The sequence below is a fragment of the Pelodiscus sinensis genome, chromosome 3 (assembly GCF_049634645.1).
Source record: "Pelodiscus sinensis isolate JC-2024 chromosome 3, ASM4963464v1, whole genome shotgun sequence".
NCBI classification, from domain to species: Eukaryota; Metazoa; Chordata; order Testudines; family Trionychidae; genus Pelodiscus; species Pelodiscus sinensis.
In genome coordinates, this window is record NC_134713.1 from 6,871,653 (window position 1) to 6,890,713 (window position 19,061).

At 59.2% G+C, this 19,061-nt stretch overlaps 1 protein-coding gene across 11 annotated transcripts in view; it reads left to right on the forward strand.

Moving 5' to 3' along the window:
- The window catches only part of PTK2B (protein tyrosine kinase 2 beta), a 145,467-nt gene that overhangs the window by 80,165 nt on the left and 46,241 nt on the right, over positions 1-19,061 (forward strand). For 10 of the 11 annotated variants that reach the window (XM_075923314.1, XM_075923318.1, XM_075923315.1 and 7 more), the window contains one exon: positions 1,490-1,737. In XM_075923314.1, the coding sequence (XP_075779429.1) occupies positions 1,531-1,737 (207 nt within the window). In that variant the 5' untranslated portion in view covers positions 1,490-1,530. Of the gene's footprint in view, positions 1-1,047; positions 1,173-1,489; positions 1,738-19,061 lie in introns of those variants that run through there. The other variant, XM_075923319.1, reaches the window with a different exon arrangement.

Consider the following 19,061-nt stretch of genomic DNA (forward strand, 5'->3'; position numbering starts at 1 on the left):
TTAGCTGCTGCCTGCCACCCCAGAGGTGGCCGCATTGCAGTTTATTTGGTGAATCATTTTGAGATGAACGAGAAGGCCCATCTGTGCACTTCCTGGTTCTGCCATGCCCAGTGAGAAGAAATCCAGGTCGTCGTGACTCACAATCGACTTTGGCATTGCAGGAGTTTGTTCTAAAGGGGGAACTGCAGATCTTATGCGGCGAAGAAATCTTATTGAGGGCCAGATGATGAAGCCCATGGCCTGGCAAGCAGCTACTGAAGGAGATTGTGCTGCATGATGTGTAGATCTGCAGACTTAGAAAATTGCAGCCGCCTGTGCGGGGCGCACGGTTGTGTTCTGGTGGGGCTGCTGCTGAAGGACAGCGGTGCAGGGTTGCTTAGGGGAGCCAGGCTGCGATCGGTCCTTGGGGCTGATTACGGGAGTGTAGTTGCCCGCACTGCTTTTGGGTTGCTTGTCCGGGCCGTGTCGACGGTGCCCATCGGTGTGTTTATTGTAGGCTTGCTGAGGAAGGCTGGGAAATCCATCATTTTATCCTTCCCCATCCCCCCAAACATCCAAAACTGTCTCTGGGGGTTTGACTGGGCTGATTAAAAAGAAAGAAGGCAGAAAACTGGGGGATTCCCAGGGCCGCCTGGGGCAGGTGGAGAGGGCTGGGCCGGTCCCAGGTTGAAAGCCATAAGCAGACCAGAAGATGCGGGGTGGAGAGGGAGAGCGTTAGGCGTTGCTCTGGTCCTGCATGCGTGAGATGGGGCGCAGAGCAGCCGGCAGGTTACGCTGGCCTAGCCGCGGGCAGGACGGGCGAAGGCAGCAGCAGGTTTGCTTGCATGGTAGGACCATGACTGTGCCCTTGTAGCCGTGGGCTGGAGGGTGGGGGCTTGCCCCACTCCCGTTCGGGCACTGGCGGTACTCGTAGGCCCGTGCTGCGCCTCGGGGCAGAGGGAGCCGGGACCTTCCACTGTCCGGGTGGGGCGAGGGCTGGGAGCCGCAGGTCTCTGTGCTACAGAGAGGAGCGGCGCCGGCCGGCTGACGTCACGCCGCATGCCCCGACAGGCCCCCGGCAGCACGTGCCTGCCATGCCGCACGGGGCGGAATCGCGGAGCCTCCCTCCTCCGCTTCCTGGGCTCCTCGCTAGGCTGGGAAACAGACCAGGAGCGGGGTCCCAATTCCCCCTGGTAAACATGACAGGAGCAGGCTGCTTGGAGGGGGAGGGGGAGAGGGTTCTCCTGGGTGCTGGGTTCTGCTGCCCACCCATGCAGGGTGCCGTCTTCCAGGTGCCTTTCCCCTGCCTCTCCCGCACTGGCCCAGTGCCTGGTCCTCCCCCGGCTCTGCTTTGCCTCCTGCCCTTCCCCCCACATATGTTGGGGGGGTGGGGGAGACTGGGCCCTGGGTGACTGCTGAGAACCCAGCGGCCTCGCTGCCCTGTCCCCTGCCCAGCGCTGAGCCAGGGGGGTTCCTTCTCCATTCATCCGCCTCTGTCTTGTCCCCGCAGGAGAGTGATGCTGTCCTCGTAGCAGCGCCGTGCCCCTCAGGATGTCGGGAATGCCGGAGGCCCTGACCCGGCTGCGGGGGACCTCGCTCCGGAGTCTGGGCGGGACCCTGGACCCCAGCATGGTGTCGCTGCCCATCGACCTGGAGAAGGAGGAAATGAGGATCCTCAAAGTGTGTTTCTACAGCAACAGCTTCAACATGGGGAAGAACTTCAAGCTGGTGAAATGTTCGGTCCTGACAGAGATCCGGGTAAGTGAGGCGGGATGCAGCGTTGTCACGGAGATCAGGGTCAGAGGGGTTGGGAGTGGCGTCGTCACAGAGAACGGGGTCAGGGAGGCGGGATGCGCCATCGTCACAGAGAACGGGGTCAGCGGGGCGGGATGCGTCGTCACAGAGAACGGGGTCAGCGGGGCGGGATGCGTCGTCACAGAGAACGGGGTCAGCGGGGCGGGATGCGCCATCGTCACAGGGAACGGGGTCAGTGGGGCGGGATGCGCCATCGTCACAGGGAACGGGGTCAGTGGGGCGGGATGCGTCGTCACAGGGAACGGGGTCAGCGGGGCGGGATGTGTTGTCGTCACAGAGAACGGGGTCAGAGGGGCAGGATGCGTCGTCACAGAGAACGGGGTCAGCGGGGCGGGATGCGTCGTCACAGAGAACGGGGTCAGCGGGGCAGGATGCGCCGTCGTCACAGAGAACGGGGTCAGTGGGGCGGGATGCGCCGTCGTCACAGAGAACGGGGTCAGCGGGGCGGGATGCGCCGTCGTCACAGAGAACGGGGTCAGCGGGGCGGGATGCGTCGTCACAGAGAACGGGGTCAGCGGGGCGGGATGCGTCGTCACAGAGAACGGGGTCAGCGGGGCGGGATGCGTCGTCACAGAGAACGGGGTCAGCGGGGCGGGATGCGTCGTCACAGAGAACGGGGTCAGTGGGGCGGGATGCACCATCGTCACAGAGAACGGGGTCAGCGGAGCGGGATGCGTCGTCACAGAGAACGGGGTCAGTGGGGCGGGATGCGTCGTTACAGAGAACGGGGTCAGCGGGGCGGGATGCACCATCGTCACAGAGAACGGGGTCAGAGGGGCGGGATGCGTCGTCACAGAGAACGGGGTCAGTGGGGCGGGATACGTCGTCACAGAGAACGGGGTCAGCGGGGCGGGATGCACCATCGTCACAGAGAACGGGGTCAGCGGGGCGGGATGCGCCATCGTCACAGAGAACGGGGTCAGCGGGGCGGGATGCGCCATCGTCACAGAGAACGGGGTCAGCGGGGCGGGATGCGTCGTCACAGGGAACGGGGTCAGCGGGGCGGGATGCGCCATCGTCACAGAGAACGGGGTCAGCGGGGCGGGATGCGTCGTCACAGAGAACGGGGTCAGCGGGGCGGGATGCGCCATCGTCTCAGAGAACGGGGTCAGCGGGGCGGGATGCGTCGTCACAGAGAACGGGGTCAGCGGGGCGGGATGCGTCGTCACAGAGAACGGGGTCAGCGGGGCGGGATGCGTCGTCACAGAGAACGGGGTCAGCGGGGCGGGATGCACCATCGTCACAGAGAACGGGGTCAGTGGGGCGGGATGCGTCGTCACAGAGAACGGGGTCAGCGGGGCGGGATGCACCATCGTCACAGAGAACGGGGTCAGCGGGGCGGGATGCACCATCGTCACAGAGAACGGGGTCAGCGGGGCGGGATGCGTCGTCACAGAGAACGGGGTCAGTGGGGCGGGATGCGTCGTCACAGAGAACGGGGTCAGCGGGGCGGGATGCGTCGTCACAGGGAACGGGGTCAGCGGGGCGGGATGTGTTGTCGTCACAGAGAACGGGGTCAGCGGGGCGGGATGCGTCGTCACAGAGAACGGGGTCAGCGGGGCGGGATGCGTCGTCACAGAGAACGGGGTCAGCGGGGCGGGATGCGTCGTCACAGGGAACGGGGTCAGCGGGGCGGGATGCGTCGTCACAGAGAACGGGGTCAGCGGGGCGGGATGCGTCGTCACAGAGAACGGGGTCAGCGGGGCGGGATGCGTCGTCACAGAGAACGGGTTCAGCGGGGCGGGATGCGTCATCACAGGGAACGGGGTCAGCGGGGCGGGATGCCTCGTCACAGAGAACGGGGTCAGCGGGGCGGGATGCGTCGTCACGGAACGGGGTCAGCGGGGCGGGATGCGTCGTCACAGAGAACGGGGTCAGCGGGGCGGGATGCGTCGTCACAGGGAACGGGGTCAGCGGGGCGGGATGTGTTGTCGTCACAGAGAACGGGGTGAGCGGGGCGGGATGTGTTGTCGTCACAGAGAACGGAGTCAGCGGGGCGGGATGCGTCGTCACAGAGAACGGGGTCAGCGGGGCGGGATGTGTTGTCGTCACAGGGAACGGGGTCAAGGGGGCGGGGCGGGATGTGTTGTCGTCACAGGGAACGGGGTCAGGGGGGCGGGATGTGTTGTCGTCACAGGGAACGGGGTCAGTGGGGCGGGATACGTCGTCACAGAGAACGGGGTGAGCGGGGCGGGATGCACCATCGTCACAGAGAACGGGGTCAGCGGGGCGGGATGTGTTGTCGTCACAGAGAACGGAGTCAGCGGGGCGGGATGCACCATCGTCACAGAGAACGGGGTCAGCGGGGCGGGATGCGTCGTCACAGAGAATGGGGTCAGTGGGGCGGGATGCACCATCGTCACAGAGAACGGGGTCAGCGGGGCGGGATGCGTCGTCACAGAGAATGGGGTCAGTGGGGCGGGATGCACCATCGTCACAGAGAACGGGGTCAGCGGGGCGGGATGCGTTGTCACAGAGAATGGGGTCAGTGGGGCGGGATGCACCATCGTCACAGAGAACGGGGTCAGCAGGGCGGGATGCGTCGTCACAGAGAACGGGGTCAGTGGGGCGGGATGCGTCGTCACAGAGAACGGGGTCAGCGGGGCGGGATGTGTTGTCGTCACAGAGAACGGGGTCAGCGGGGCGGGATGTGTTGTCGTCACAGAGAACGGGGTCAGCGGGGCGGGATGTGTTGTCGTCACAGGGAACGGGGTCAGCGGGGCGGGATGCGTCGTCACAGAGAACGGGGTCAGCGGGGCGGGATGCGTCGTCACAGAGAACGGGGTCAGTGGGGCGGGATGCGTCGTCACAGAGAACGGGGTCAGCGGGGCGGGATGCACCATCGTCACAGAGAACGGGATCAGCGGGGCGGGATGCGTCGTCACAGAGAACGGGGTCAGCGGGGCGGGATGCGCTGTCGTCACAGAGAACGGGGTCAGTGGGGCGGGATGCGCTGTCGTCACAGAGAACGGGGTCAGTGGGGCGGGATGCGCTGTCGTCACAGAGAACGGGGTCAGTGGGGCGGGATGCGTCGTCACAGGGAACGGGGTCAGCGGGGCGGGATGCGTCGTCACAGGGAACGGGGTCAGCGGGGCGGGATGCGTCATCACAGGGAACGGGGTCAGCGGGGCGGGATGCCTCGTCACAGGGAACGGGGTCAGTGGGGCGGGATGCGTCGTCACAGGGAACGGGGTCAGCGGGGCGGGATGTGTTGTTGTCACAGAGAACGGGGTCAGCGGGGCGGGATGTGTTGTCGTCACAGAGAACGGGGTCAGCGGGGCGGGATGTGTTGTCGTCACAGAGAACGGGGTCAGCGGGGCGGGATGCGTCGTCACAGAGAACGGGGTCAGTGGGGCGGGATGTGTTGTCGTCACAGAGAACGGGGTCAGCGGGGCGGGATGTGTTGTCGTCACAGGGAACGGGGTCAGTGGGGCGCGATGCGTCGTCACAGAGAACGGGGTCAGCGGGGCGGGATGCGTCGTCACAGAGAACGGGGTCAGCGGGGCGGGATGTGTTGTCGTCACAGAGAACGGGGTCAGCGGGGCGGGATGTGTTGTCGTCACAGAGAACGGGGTCAGCGGGGCGGGATGCGTCGTCACAGAGAACGGGGTCAGTGGGGCGGGATGTGTTGTCGTCACAGAGAACGGGGTCAGCGGGGCGGGATGTGTTGTCGTCACAGGGAACGGGGTCAGTGGGGCGCGATGCGTCGTCACAGAGAACGGGGTCAGCGGGGCGGGATGCGTCGTCACAGAGAACGGGGTCAGCGGGGCGGGATGCGTCGTCACAGAGAACGGGGTCAGAGGGGCGGGATGCGCTGTCATCACAGAGAACGGGGTCAGTGGGGCGGGATGCGTCGTCACAGAGAACGGGGTCAGCGGGGCGGGATGCGTCGTCACAGGGAACGGGGTCAGCGGGGCGGGATGCGTCGTCACAGAGAACGGGGTCAGCGGGGCGGGATGCGTCGTCACAGAGAATGGGGTCAGTGGGGCGGGATGCACCATCGTCACAGAGAACGGGGTCAGTGGGGCGGGATGCGACGTCACAGAGAACGGGGTCAGCGGGGCGGGATGCGTCGTCACAGAGAATGGGGTCAGTGGGGCGGGATGCACCATCGTCACAGAGAACGGGGTCAGCGGGGCGGGATGTGCCGTCGTCACAGAGAACAGGGTCAGCGGGGTGGGATGTGCCGTCGTCACAGAGAACGGGGTCAGCGGGGCGGGATGCGTCGTCACAGAGAACGGGGTCAGTGGGGCGGGATGCGTCGTCACAGAGAACGGGGTCAGCGGGGCGGGATGTGTTGTCGTCACAGAGAACGGGGTCAGCGGGGCGGGATGTGTTGTCGTCACAGAGAACGGGGTCAGCGGGGCGGGATGTGTTGTCGTCACAGAGAACGGGGTCAGCGGGGCGGGATGCGTCGTCACAGAGAACGGGGTCAGCGGGGCGGGATGTGTTGTCGTCACAGAGAACGGGGTCAGCGGGGCGGGATGTGTTGTCGTCACAGGGAACGGGGTCAGCGGGGCGGGATGCGTCGTCACAGAGAACGGGGTCAGCGGGGCGGGATGCACCATCGTCACAGAGAACGGGTTCAGCGGGGCGGGATGCGTCGTCACAGAGAACGGGGTCAGCGTGGCGGGATGCATCGTCACAGAGAACGGGTTCAGCGGGGCGGGATGCGTCGTCACAGGGAACGGGGTCAGCGGGGCGGGATGCGTCATCACAGAGAACGGGGTCAGCGGGGCGGGATGCGTCGTCACAGAGAACGGGGTCAGCGGGGCGGGATGCGTCGTCACAGAGAACGGGGTCAGCGGGGCGGGATGCGCCGTCGTCACAGAGAACGGGGTCAGCGGGGCGGGATGCGTCGTCACAGAGAACGGGGTCAGCGGGGCGGGATGCGTCGTCACAGAGAACGGGGTCAGGGGGGCGGGATGCGCCGTCGTCACAGAGAACGGGGTCAGTGGGGCGGGATGCGCCGTCGTCACAGAGAACGGGGTCAGTGGGGCGGGATGCGTCGTCACAGAGATACAGGTCAGTGGGGCGGGATGCGTCGTCACAGGGAACGGGGTCAGCGGGGCGGGATGCGTCGTCACAGAGAACGGGGTCAGCGGGGCGGGATGCGTCGTCACAGAGAACGGGGTCAGCGGGGCGGGATGCGTCATCACAGAGAACGGGGTCAGCGGGGCGGGATGCGTCGTCACAGAGAACGGGGTCAGCGGGGCGGGATGCGTCGTCACAGAGAACGGGGTCAGTGGGGCGGGATGCACCATCGTCACAGAGAACGGGGTCAGTGGGGCGGGATGCGCCGTCGTCACAGAGAACGGGGTCAGCGGGGCGGGATGCGTCGTCACAGAGAACGGGGTCAGGGGGGCGGGATGCGCCGTCGTCACAGAGAACGGGGTCAGTGGGGCGGGATGCGCCGTCGTCACAGAGAACGGGGTCAGTGGGGCGGGATGCGTCGTCACAGAGATACAGGTCAGTGGGGCGGGATGCGTCGTCACAGGGAACGGGGTCAGCGGGGCGGGATGCGCCGTCGTCACAGGGAACGGGGTCAGCGGGGCGGGATGCGTCGTCACAGAGAACGGGGTCAGCGGGGCGGGATGCGACGTCACAGAGAACGGGGTCAGCGGGGCGGGATGCGACGTCACAGAGAACGGGGTCAGCGGGGCGGGATGCGACGTCACAGAGAACGGGGTCAGTGGGGCGGGATGCGACGTCACAGAGAACGGGGTCAGTGGGGCGGGATGCGACGTCACAGAGAATGGGGTCAGTGGGGCGGGATGCGACGTCACAGAGAACGGGGTCAGTGGGGCGGGATGCACCATCGTCACAGAGAACGGGGTCAGTGGGGCGGGATGCGACGTCACAGAGAACGGGGTCAGTGGGGCGGGATGCGACGTCACAGAGAACGGGGTCAGTGGGGCGGGATGCGACGTCACAGAGAACGGGGTCAGTGGGGCGGGATGCGACGTCACAGAGAACGGGGTCAGTGGGGCGGGATGCGCCATCGTCACAGAGAACGGGGTCAGTGGGGCGGGATGTGTTGTTGTCACAGAGATCCAGGTCAGTGGGGTGGGATGCGTCGTCGCAGAGATCCAGGTCAGTGGGGCGGGATGCGTCGTCGCAGAGATCCAGGTCAGTGGGGCGGGATGCGTCGTCACAGAGATCCAGGTCAGCGGGGCGGGATGCGTCGTCGCAGAGATCCAGGTCAGTGGGGCGGGATGCGTCGTCGCAGAGATCCAGGTCAGCGGGGCGGGATGCGCCGTCGTCGCAGAGATCCAGGTCAGTGGGGCGGGATGCGGTGTTGTCGTGGCGATCGAGGTCAGTGGAGTTTCTGAGCTGGCTCCCCAGCTGCTGGCCCAGAGAGATGACAGCCGTGGCACGGCCCTCCGGCCAAGCCAGGCGTGGGCCGCTGGGAGCTGCACCTTGTTCCTTGCTCGCGGTTGCACCTTGTTCCTTGCTCGGGGTTCTGTGGGTTGTGCTGCTGGCACTGTGGAGTGAGTCACCGAGATTCTGCTAGGTTTTTGGTTCCCGTTTCAGGGAAGTTCTGCAGAGCGGCCCCTGCCAGGGCAAGGGGAGAGCTGTCACGCCAGGGCAAGTCACATAGCCAGTCTCGGGAACAACGGGGCTGGGGCACATCTTGTACAAGCTGGTCTGTGCAGGTCCTGGTCCTCTGCGCCAAAGACACGTCCATGCGGATGCTCTGGGAGTATTAACAAATGGTGTCGTTTAGTGCTACGGGCTTTGGGGCCAGGGTTCAGCCAAGGTGCTAGGCTGGGTGAGGTGTGTGGAGAGGTGCCTGTGTCCAGGTCTGTGACAATAACTCTTGCCCTGCTGAAGCCTGCGGGGATGTGTCTCAGGCCCCTGGGGCAGCACTGGGAAGCGTTGTGTCCTGTGTACCTGGCAGTACCAAAGTGGCTGGGACAGAAAAGTCAAGAGATCTCGGGCTTGTGGACTGTACCAGTCTTCTCTCTAACGCAGGGTTTCCCAGCCTATGGGTCGGGACCCAAATATGGGTCGCCATTACATTTCAAAAGGGTCCCTAAGTGTCTCCCCAGGTGGCTTCGCTCTCCTTCCTCCTCCTGTTTTTGAATTGCCTTGGGTCACCCAGGCTTCCTGAATTGTCAAAATGGGTCCCCATCTGGAAAAGGTTGGGAACCGCTACTCTAACGTTTTGCCTCCATGTGCAAAATAAATTTTGTTATGTGCACCAAGGCATGTATAGATGTGCACCACCTGTAGAAACACAAGTTACCAGCTGTGGGTACTGTGGGGTCTCTGCTAATCATCTGGGCGGTGTTTGAATCTCTCCTGGGTGGCTGTCCAAGTGCTCAGCTTGGGAACACTGGGCTGTACTATGGTTTGCTGAACTGTGGGGCACCCCATGGGTGGTGATTGTGTGAGAGCCAACACCAAGCTGCAGCTGCAAGTCCAAGGTCTTAGGGACGTACAGTAGGACCTCAGGCCAAGTCTACACTCAGGGATAAATTCGAATTAAGATTCACAACTCCAGCTAGCTGGAGTCAACATACCTTAATGCGAACTTTGGCTCCATCCTCACAGTGGGAGGTTGATGGGAGAAACCCTCCCATCGACTTCCCTTACTTCTTGTGAGGAATAGGTGTTTCGACAGGAGCGCCATCAGCATTCAATTTAGTGGGTCCTTACTAGACCCGCTAAATCGAACGCCAGAAGATCAATTTCCAGAGCATCGATCTGCGGATAAGGATAGATATGGCCTCAGCATTAGGGACGCCTCGGGAATGGATGTTGTTCATAAATCTCAAGTGTTTGTAACACTGAACAAAAGGTTATGGTTCTTTCAAAAGCTTACAACTTAACGTTGACCTAATATAGCCTTGAAAATTTACTAGGCAGAAGAAAAATGCTGCTTTAAGCAATCTGCATTTCAGTGAAACAAGCACAGACCAATCTATTTTTTAAGCTTTCTCATTATTTTTTTAGGGCAGGGGAACTTCAGAGTTACAAACACCAGAGTTACAAACTGACTCGTCAGCCCTACACCCCTCTTCTGAAACAGGAAATGCGCAGTCAGGAGGCAGCCAAGCCCCAAAAACAACAACAGCAAAAAGCAAAGGCAGTCCTGTGCGATGTCAAACATAAATTACTGACAAAATAAAGGGAAAGATTTAAAAAAAAGATTTGCCGAGGTAAAGAAATTGGCTCTGCGCTTGTCTCATTGAAATGAGGCTGGTTAAATACGGTACTACACTGTTTTTGGGTTTTTTTCTGCTGCTGCCTGATTGCACACTTCTGGTTCCAGAGGCGTGTGGCTGACCGCTTGGCTTGTAGCTCTGCGGTGCTACTGTACTTGGGGGACTGGCCTGCCCCACCGCAGAGAACGGCTATTTTTAGTGTGCTCGCTCCATCAAAGCCTGGGCATACCCATCTCTGGAGCTGACAATTGCATCTCCCAGCTGTAATGCAGATGGAACAGGCCTACCAGCCCTGTGGCTAGGAGGAATTCCCTCCGCCAGTCCTATCTGCTGGGCGGGTAACGCAGCGTGCCAAGGCAGCTTTGGTAGAAGCCAGAGCTGCTGGGGAGGCAGGGCTGGAGATTCGGGGTGGGGAGCTTGTGCGGATTTGCAGCAGAGCTGAGCACACTCACCTGTCCTTTTGAAGTCAATGAGAGCTGCAGCACCTTCCCCCGCCGGAGTCAGCAGGTGCACAGTCCTGGTGCAGAGCGGGACCGTTCGCTCTTCCTGCTAAGGCTGACTCCATCCTTCACCGCAGGGGCTTTGCTATGCACACGGAGGGATCTCACTGCCAAGTCCCTACCCTAAGAGGAGCGGAGAGGGGAAAGGCTGCAAGGGGCTCTCTCCCACCTCCCACCCCCCTCATGCAACCAGTGGCTTGCTACTGCCATGCTGGAGCCTCCGCATTTATTTGCTGACAAGTAAAACTTGCAGAATTTTAAAATACTGTGCACAGAATTTGTATTTTGTTGGTGCTGAATTCCCTCAGGAATATGGGGCGCTGGGCACTTCTGGGGGGCTGTGAGGGCGGTCGGGACTCCTGCATTGGGGAATGAAGAGCTGGGACTGTGGAGCTAGCCAGTTGTGGATAAGGGGCTGAATAAATAAGACTCCATGAAAGGGGAATCTTATTGTAAGGATGCTGGTCCTAATGTCAATTATTGCAAAGTGCCTGGGAGGGAAACTGAGGCATTGCTGCTGTAGAGCCATTGCTGGATACGAGAGGGTGCCCTGGAGGAAGCAGACTTAGACTGACCTGGGCTTAGACTGGCGTAATTGGCAATGAAGTTCAGGAAGGACTTGGGCAACATCCACTGCTTAGCAGGGTGCAGCAATGTGCTGTACCAGCCCCTGTTTCTAGGGGACCCCCATCCAGGTTAGCCCCTGGGCAGTACAGGCAGTCCCTGGGTTACATGGATCTGACTTACATCGGATCCCCACTTACAAACGGGGTGAGGCAACCCCGCACTAGCTGTGCCCCCCCCAGCAGACCGCCGAGACACGCCGCGGTCCTGCCGCCCGCGTCCTCCGCGGCAAGAAAAGCCGCTCCGCATCTCCCTGGTCTGCAGGACTGAGGGAAGTGAGGTGTGGGAGAATAAAACTGAGCTCTGGAGAAATGTTTGGCTAGAGTTTCCCCTACAATATGTACCAGTTCCGACTTACATACAAATTCAACTTAAGAACAAACCTACAGTCCCTATCTTGTACGTAACCCGGGGACTGCCTGTACATTGCAGCAATCTCTTCTAGAGGCGACCACACCAGTGTTCTCGCTAATGCTTTCCATTCGTGTGCCGAATAAATTTTGTCATATGCACCGAGGTATGTGTGGATGTGCACCACTTATAGAAACAGGTTACCAGCTGTGGTCACCAGCTGTGTGAATCTCTCCTGGGCAGCTGCCCAAGCACTCAGCTTACAGAGAACACGGAGCCACACCTTGGCTCCATCCTCATCCCACAGGAAAGGGCACAGATGCTTAGCCATGGTAGGGGAAAAGACGTTCACCAGACCTGTTGGTGGCTGGATCACAAGGTTACGTGACTTGCCTGTGGAGATGAACACAGCTGGCGCTGGCCCCCCAGGAATCCTGGTGCTTTAACAACAAGGCAACAAGCTGTGGCTACCCTTCAGGTGTCCTGACCTTCCGTCTGTCACTAACCACCAGCCACGCTGCCTCCCAGCTCTTGGGATAGGGCCCAGGACACCTGATTCCCAGGCCACTTCTCAGGCCAGCAGCCTGCTCACTGAGCCGTGGGCTCCGTCGTCCTGCACAGAGACAGGACCCAGGAGACTTTTAAAATAGAGCTGCTAGGGCAGTGAAAACCTTGCCAGCTTCATCCTCCCGTCAGCAGGCCTGGGAGACTGGCAGGGGTGAATGTAGCAGCCAAAAAGCAGCTGGATGTGTTGCATCAAGGGGAACAGAGTGTTGCTGGAAGGGGCAGGTATGTAGCACAGCGCGTACTTGGGAATAGAGACACGGAGGATCTGCCGCTGCAGGGAGTCTGGGTGGATGAGGGAAGAGGCGCCTACAAAGAAAAACATTGGGGGGAAGGAGAGAAGCGGGGGACAATCTCTGCAGATACCCTAGCTCAGCGCTTTTCACATTTTTTTTTCCTCATGGCCCAATTGAAGAAAGTTGTTGATGCCGCAATTTGACTGGAGTGCGGGCTCTGGGGTGGGGCTAAGGAGGAGAGATTTGGGTTGTAGGGGGGTGGGATCTGGCTGGGGGGGAGGGGAGGTTAGGGCTGGGCCAGGAGGGCCTTATCTTGAGCAGTTCCCCGTCAGTGGTGCAGCGGGGCGCTAAGGCAGCTCCCTGCCTCTCCTGGCACCACAGACCATGCAGCCCCCCAGAAGCAGCCTGCAGCAGGTGCCCAGCCAAGTGGAGTGCGGAGCTAGTGCTCAGGGCAGGGGCAGTGCATGGAGCCCTGTGCTCCCCTCCTAGGAGCTGGGCCTGTTGCCATCCGCTTCTGGGGTGCAGCACATTCTTGGGTGCCAGGACAGGCAAGAAGCTGCCTTAGCCACCCCCCCCCCCACTGGTCACCTGATCCCCCTGCAGCCACAAGACCCAGTGCCTGATCCCCATGCCACGCCCCAGAACTGAGTCACGACCCGAAAACGTTCGAGAACCCCTGGCCTAGCTGCTGGAGGGGGCAGGGAGGCTGTGGGGGTCACACGGTTGCCTATTCTGCCAGTTGCTCACGAAATGATCCTGCTCCCCATTCCCTGCCCACACCCTGACACTCGGCAGCGGCTCCACCGAAGCCCAGCTGGCGTGGGCGGCCAATTCCGCCCCTAGAGGCTGAGGGTGGCTGGTGAACCCTTTGCCAAGGGGATGTCTGCATGGCTGGTGGGCGAGGTGTTTCTCCGGCGACCGCGCTTGAGCATCCACATTGCCTTGTAGGCCTGGAATTGCTGGATCCCAGTCTTGGGAGGCTGAGGGCCCCGCCCCCACCTTTTAGTAGGAGCGTCATTTGAGGGGGCAGGAGGCCGCATTGCCCCCCAAACTGCAGACCTTGGTCAGGCTCAGAGCAGGGGCTGTGTTTTGCAGTGGGGGAGACAGTCAACTCTCACGACCCCCCTGCCCACTCCGGAAGCACGGCCCTGCTAGTGGTGCCAGCCTATTTCTGGCCGGGGTGGGGGGGATTGAGATGGACCTGGTCAGCGTGCCCCAGGGGGTGGGGACACAGGCTGGGGACTGCTCTTGGGCATCCGGCCTTCCTCCAGAGGCAGGTGGAGGGTCAGGGGCTTCCCACACCAACCTGGGCTCCCTAGATGGCCATGGGCCTGGGGAAGAAGAGGAGGAATTAAGGGGTAGGGCTCCGGAGAGGTGCCTGGCCTTGGGGTTCCCTTAAAATAAAGTAATGAATAGAGATGCCTATCTTCTAGAACTGGAAGGGACCTCAAAAGCAGGATGAAATACTATTCCTGGCAGATATTGCCCCAGATCCCTAAATGACCCCCTCAAGGATTGAACTCACAACCTTTGTTTTAGGTAGGCCCATGCTCAAACCACTGAGCTATCCCTTCCTTCCCTTAGTTTCACCAGTGAAGGCCCCTTTGAGTGGTGTGTAGACCCCTGTGCTGCCTCCCATGGCACAGGAGTGAATTGCAACCCAGGACGGCTTGCTCTTCGTTTTGTGTGATTGGCCATCAAGGTCAGCTGGTATTGTGTCTGCTCTCTGATTGGACAATGCAAGCTTTATAACCGGGACAGGCTGCTGGGGGAGGTTTGTTGGTGGATTGTCGCATGGGCTCAAGTTTTATCTGAGCACACACGTTCGTGGTTAAACACCACTTTGTCAGTTCACCTGACAAAGGGGTTTGTAACCACCAAAGCTGGAAATAAATAAAGCTCAAAAGCCCAAATGAATCTGAGGTGCCGCAGGACTCCTCAGTGTGTTGGCAGATACAGGCTAACCCGACTACTCTCTGGGGCTAAAGTTTGTAGTTCTCCAGGGATTAGCAAGGACTCTACCTGTGCCCAGGTAGCAGTTGTTGGAACACTAGTGAATGCTAAATCCTGGGACCTTACGGATCTGGTATAGTGAATTGTTTGCAAAAATACTCAAGGATCTGAGGGCGGGAATGGAGTGGATTGCTATTATTTGATCTCCTCTGCTAAGAATACAAATCCTAGGACCGCAAGATGGCCTCAGAGCCATCTGCACGCCGGATTTCCTTCTTGCCGTCACTCCACAGTTATGAAACTACTGACACTTTCTGCACAGGTCTGTGGTTTCTTCTTCATGTTGCAAGGTGAAATAGCCCACAGGTCAGATCCTTGTGGGTGCCGAGCTCCTTGCTGGCTGCCATGGGAGCAGGAGGCACTTAACATGGCCTGATCCTAAGACATGCTTTGTGAGGCGTCTTCCTTTCAGGCGGGCCACAAAACGGCATTGAGAAGGTTGCAGGGCCTTCTGGTCCCCATTTCAGTTGTGCTTCCTTGGACCAGAGCAGAATCCGATCCCCGAGAGACCTGAACGAAAGGTTTTGGTCTAAGCTTGGGACGTTGGGGAGAGAGGCCAGGAGGTACCGAGAGGCTGTGTCTGGAGGCCGCAGCTGTGGTGGAGAAGGTTCCCTTGCAGAGAGGGAGGCTGAAGGGACAGAGGAAGGTTGCACCTATGTTGGAGGCCCTGGCCTGGGTGTGAGTTCTACTCTTGGCTCTGTCACCCTGTCCATGAGTTCCCCCCGCAATGCTATGTCTACGCTGTGGCTTTTGCTGCCTTGACCCTATGCAAATGAAGTGCAGATTAGCATATCGCCACACTTTATTTGCATAATTTATTCAAGCTGTTTTTGCGCAAAAACAGTGTGGACGGAGGGTTTTTTTGCGCAACTCCCCTCCCCCCCGTTTTGTACAAGTTTCTTATGCATAAGGATCTTGTGCAAAACGCGATTTTTGCACCAAAAACCCCATTCGTACTGCTTGTTTTTGTGCAAAACCCCCTTGAATAAATTATGCAAATGAAGTGTGTCAAAATGCTAATTTGTGCCTCATTTGCATAGGTACTGCCGGCAAAGCCAGCAGCGTAGACAAAGTCCAAGGGTTTAATGGTGTGGTACAAGGGCTGCTGGGAAACAGGGGTGGTGCTAGATCAGGGGTTGGTAAGATATGGCTCATGGGCCGGATGCGGCCCATGAAGCCTTTTGATCCAGCCTGCGGCTTGTCCGGCTGCTCCCCTGCGCCTAGAGGGAGCCGCCAGCTGCTTTGACTAGCGAATGACTTCGCGCACTCCCCGGCCCCAGCTCTCGGTTGGCCTGTGGGTGGGGGAGCGTGCAAAGTCTCTTCCCCCCGCCAGGGGCGAGCGACACCTAGAAGGAACAGCCCCTTTCTGCCAGAGGCCCCTGGTGCCTGAGGCCTTGCCCCTCCTGGGGGGGCCGCCCTGTGACCACTACCAAAATTAGTGAAGTGGCCTGCCTGCAAAAACGATCGCCTGCCCCTGTGCTAGATGAAGGGGGGGGGGAGGTATAAAACAGGGGGGGATGTTTTTTGGGTCGAGGGCTACTGACACACAGAAAAATCAGTCGGGGGCTGCACACCAGTGAGGAGCCAAAAAAACCCCTCACTGACATGGCCCCCAGTTGAGGGGAAAGGCATTCCCCATGCCCACCAGAGCCGGGGGGTGGCAGCCTAGTAGATTTTGCATGCACCAGCGCAGGCTCCCCAATGCTAGGGGGGGGGCTCTGATCCGCAGCCCCCGGGCCTGAGGTTCCCCACCCCTATAAAGCAGGCAAGGATGCCTGGAATCAGTAGTTGACTGGGTGGGGGTAGAATGTGTCCCTGCTGGATGATAGGGAGAAGGCAGGCAGAGAGCATGAGGAGAATGGCTGGGGGGGATCTAGTCTGAGGCCAGGATCTCCCTTGTGTCCTTTGACCTGTCCCTTCTCTCCCTTGTTGCATCTCCCCTTTCAGGAGAACAGGCTGACTGTGGTGCTGCCTTGACCCTATGTTCCTGTCAGGCACTTTCCCCTGGGGGGCTGGGAGTGTTGGGGAGAGGCAGGGAGCTGGCCTTGTGGGCGCAGCAGTGTTATGGAGGGGTGCATTCCCTTTGCCACCATCATCCGACTTTCTCGGCCCCTCTCTGCTTGCAGCACTCTTTTTAGCCACCCTCCTGCGTGCACCACATGGTCCAAGAACCGGTTAAACCAGACGTCCTTCAGTAAGCTGATAAGGCAGAACAGGTTCCGTCTGAACTGGTTTAATACCAGTGCGAACGCAGGCGAAGCGAGGCGGATCCTCCCAGAGCGCGCCAGAGGCCTTGCGAAACCTCCCAGGATACCCTGCTTCCGGGAGCAGAGCAGGGCTTGCGGAATACATGCCCCGCAGGCACTACAGCCAAATTCCCAACTCGGTGCAACGGGTCCCCTTGCAAACAGTCCCCCTCTGTAATGCTCCAGGCAACTGTCTGTGACTCAGAACTCCGGCTGCTGCTGCCATGACTTGGCTGGAAGTCTCAAGAAGAGACTGGAAACGGTCCAGATGCGGGATGTCGCTCTTTCAGGGTACTTCTACACTTCAGAGTTTTTTCGGAAAAACAGGCGTTTTTCCGATAAAACTTCACATACGTCCACACTGCAATTAAGTTCTTTCGAAAAAAACCCCGAAAGAACAGAGGGGTTTTTTCCGACATTGGTAAACCTCTTACTACGAGGAAGAAGCCTTTTTCCGAAAGAGTTCTTTGGGAAAAAGGCGTGTGTGGACGGGCGAGAGGGAGTTCTTTCGAAAGAAGAGGAAAGAGGAAAAAACATAACTGCTCTGATAGCCACTCTGTCCATAGTAATCACAGCTTAAATGCAAGAGTGTGTCCATTCAGTGTGTACGCTCTCTTTCGAAAAAGCAGATCAATTTTTCAATGCGTTTTTGCTGTGCAGACACTCTCTTCCAGAAAAGCTTCTTCCGAAAGAAGCCTGCAGTCTAGACCAGCCTTTCTCAACCTTTTTTTATAAAGTACCTCCCCCCCCCAAAACCCTGTAAGTAACCCCAGTACCTACAGTTTTCAGACACACAATTTTTTTCTACGATTGCAACACATTTATAGAAACAACTTAATCGTAGCCGGGCGGGCGATGAAATTTTTGGGTGTAAAAAGTACAAAAATAATAAAACACTGTAAAACTTAAAACAAAAATTCAGTTTTCCCCAAATTTCAGTTGTGTTGACGTTCCCCTCAGACTTCTCTCGAGTACTCCTAAGGGTACTCGTGCCACTGGTTGAGAAAAATTGTAGACATAGCCCCAGTCAGCCAGTGTGGCATCTGTGCTGCCCTTCCTCATCAGGCGCCATGGCCTAGACTGAGCTAGGGGCTGGGGAGCAGGGCCAGACGCCCCCTGTGCTCCTAGCACCTGCTGTACCGGAGAGAGACGAGGTGTTAGTGCTGGAAAGAAGAGGCTGATGGTGCCCCTCCCATGCTGCACCACATTCGGCCCTGCTGTGGAAAGGGGCTTTCTCATCCCTCAGAGCCCAGTCAAACTCTGGGACAGCTGCAAAGAGGGCATCTCACACCTGTCCCCATGTTGACACCTGTCTGGTAGGATCTGCATGGGAGCTACCTGTTCATCTCCTGGGGCCTCCCTGGCGAGGATGAGCTGCAGAGCAGTGACCCAGCACGGGCAGGTTCTAGTCTCTTGTCATTCCCCTGCCCGGGCCACCCTCCCCAAGAGAGCAGCTGTCAGCCATGCTGGCGGAGAAGAGGGGGAGGCTACAGCAACTTTGCAATGGAATCAACAAAAGGAACGATCCAAAAAAAGGCCGGGGGGGGAGGCCCTGTAGCTTGGCGGATTGTGTGCTGGCCTGGCGCTTAGCAGAGCTGGGTTCTAGTTCCAGCTTTATTGCTGGGTGAGCCTGGACAAGTCATTTTACTTCCCCGTGTCTCACTTTCAGTAACCTTGCAGTGCACTCATAAGAACATAAGAACGGCCGTACTGGGTCAGACCAAAGGTCCATCTAGCCCAGTATCCTGTCTGCCGACAGTGGCCAGCACCAGGTGCCCCAGAGAGGGTGGACCGAAGACAATGATCAAGCGATTTGTCTCCTGCCATCCCTCTCCAGCCTCTGACAAACAGAGGCCAAGGACACCATTTTATCCCCTGGCTAATAGCCTTTTATGGAGCTAACCTCCATGAAATTATCTAGCTTCTCTTTAAACTCTATTATAGTCTTAGCCTTCACAGCCTCCTCTGGCAAGGAGTTCCACAGGTTGACTACGCGCTGTGGTCTCCAGGTGCAAAGTGGGATAGAAAGCGAGATAATCCTACTGGGGCTGGAAGGGGACTCTGGAGGCCGTATGGTCCAGTATAGCCCTGAGGCAGGACTACGTATTATGTGGACCAGTGGTTCTCAACCTGTGAGTCATGCCCCCCTGGTGGGGGCTTAGAGTGGTCACAAGTGCAGGGCTGGTCTCAGAGGCTGGGGATGGGTGACGGAAGAGGGATCGCTTGAAGATTCCCTGTGGATTCACTCCCTCTGGGGCATCTGGCATTGTCCACTGTCGGTGACAGGACACTGGGCTAAATGGACCTTTGGTCTGACCCAGTTTGGCCATTCTCATGTAATTGCCTGGGGGCTCTGCAAAGCTATTACATGCTTCATGTCGGGAAGGTTCCTGGAGGTTTTATCACGCGACCTAATGGTTAGTTAAAGATGACTCTTTAATTCCTGGAGACTCGGCAACTCCCTCCCCCAGCACCCTTTTCCTGCTGGCGGGCGCCATGGATCAGTGCCTCCCCCTCCCTCCCCATGCCTCCTGCCCATTATGATCAGTAAATCCCTGTAGG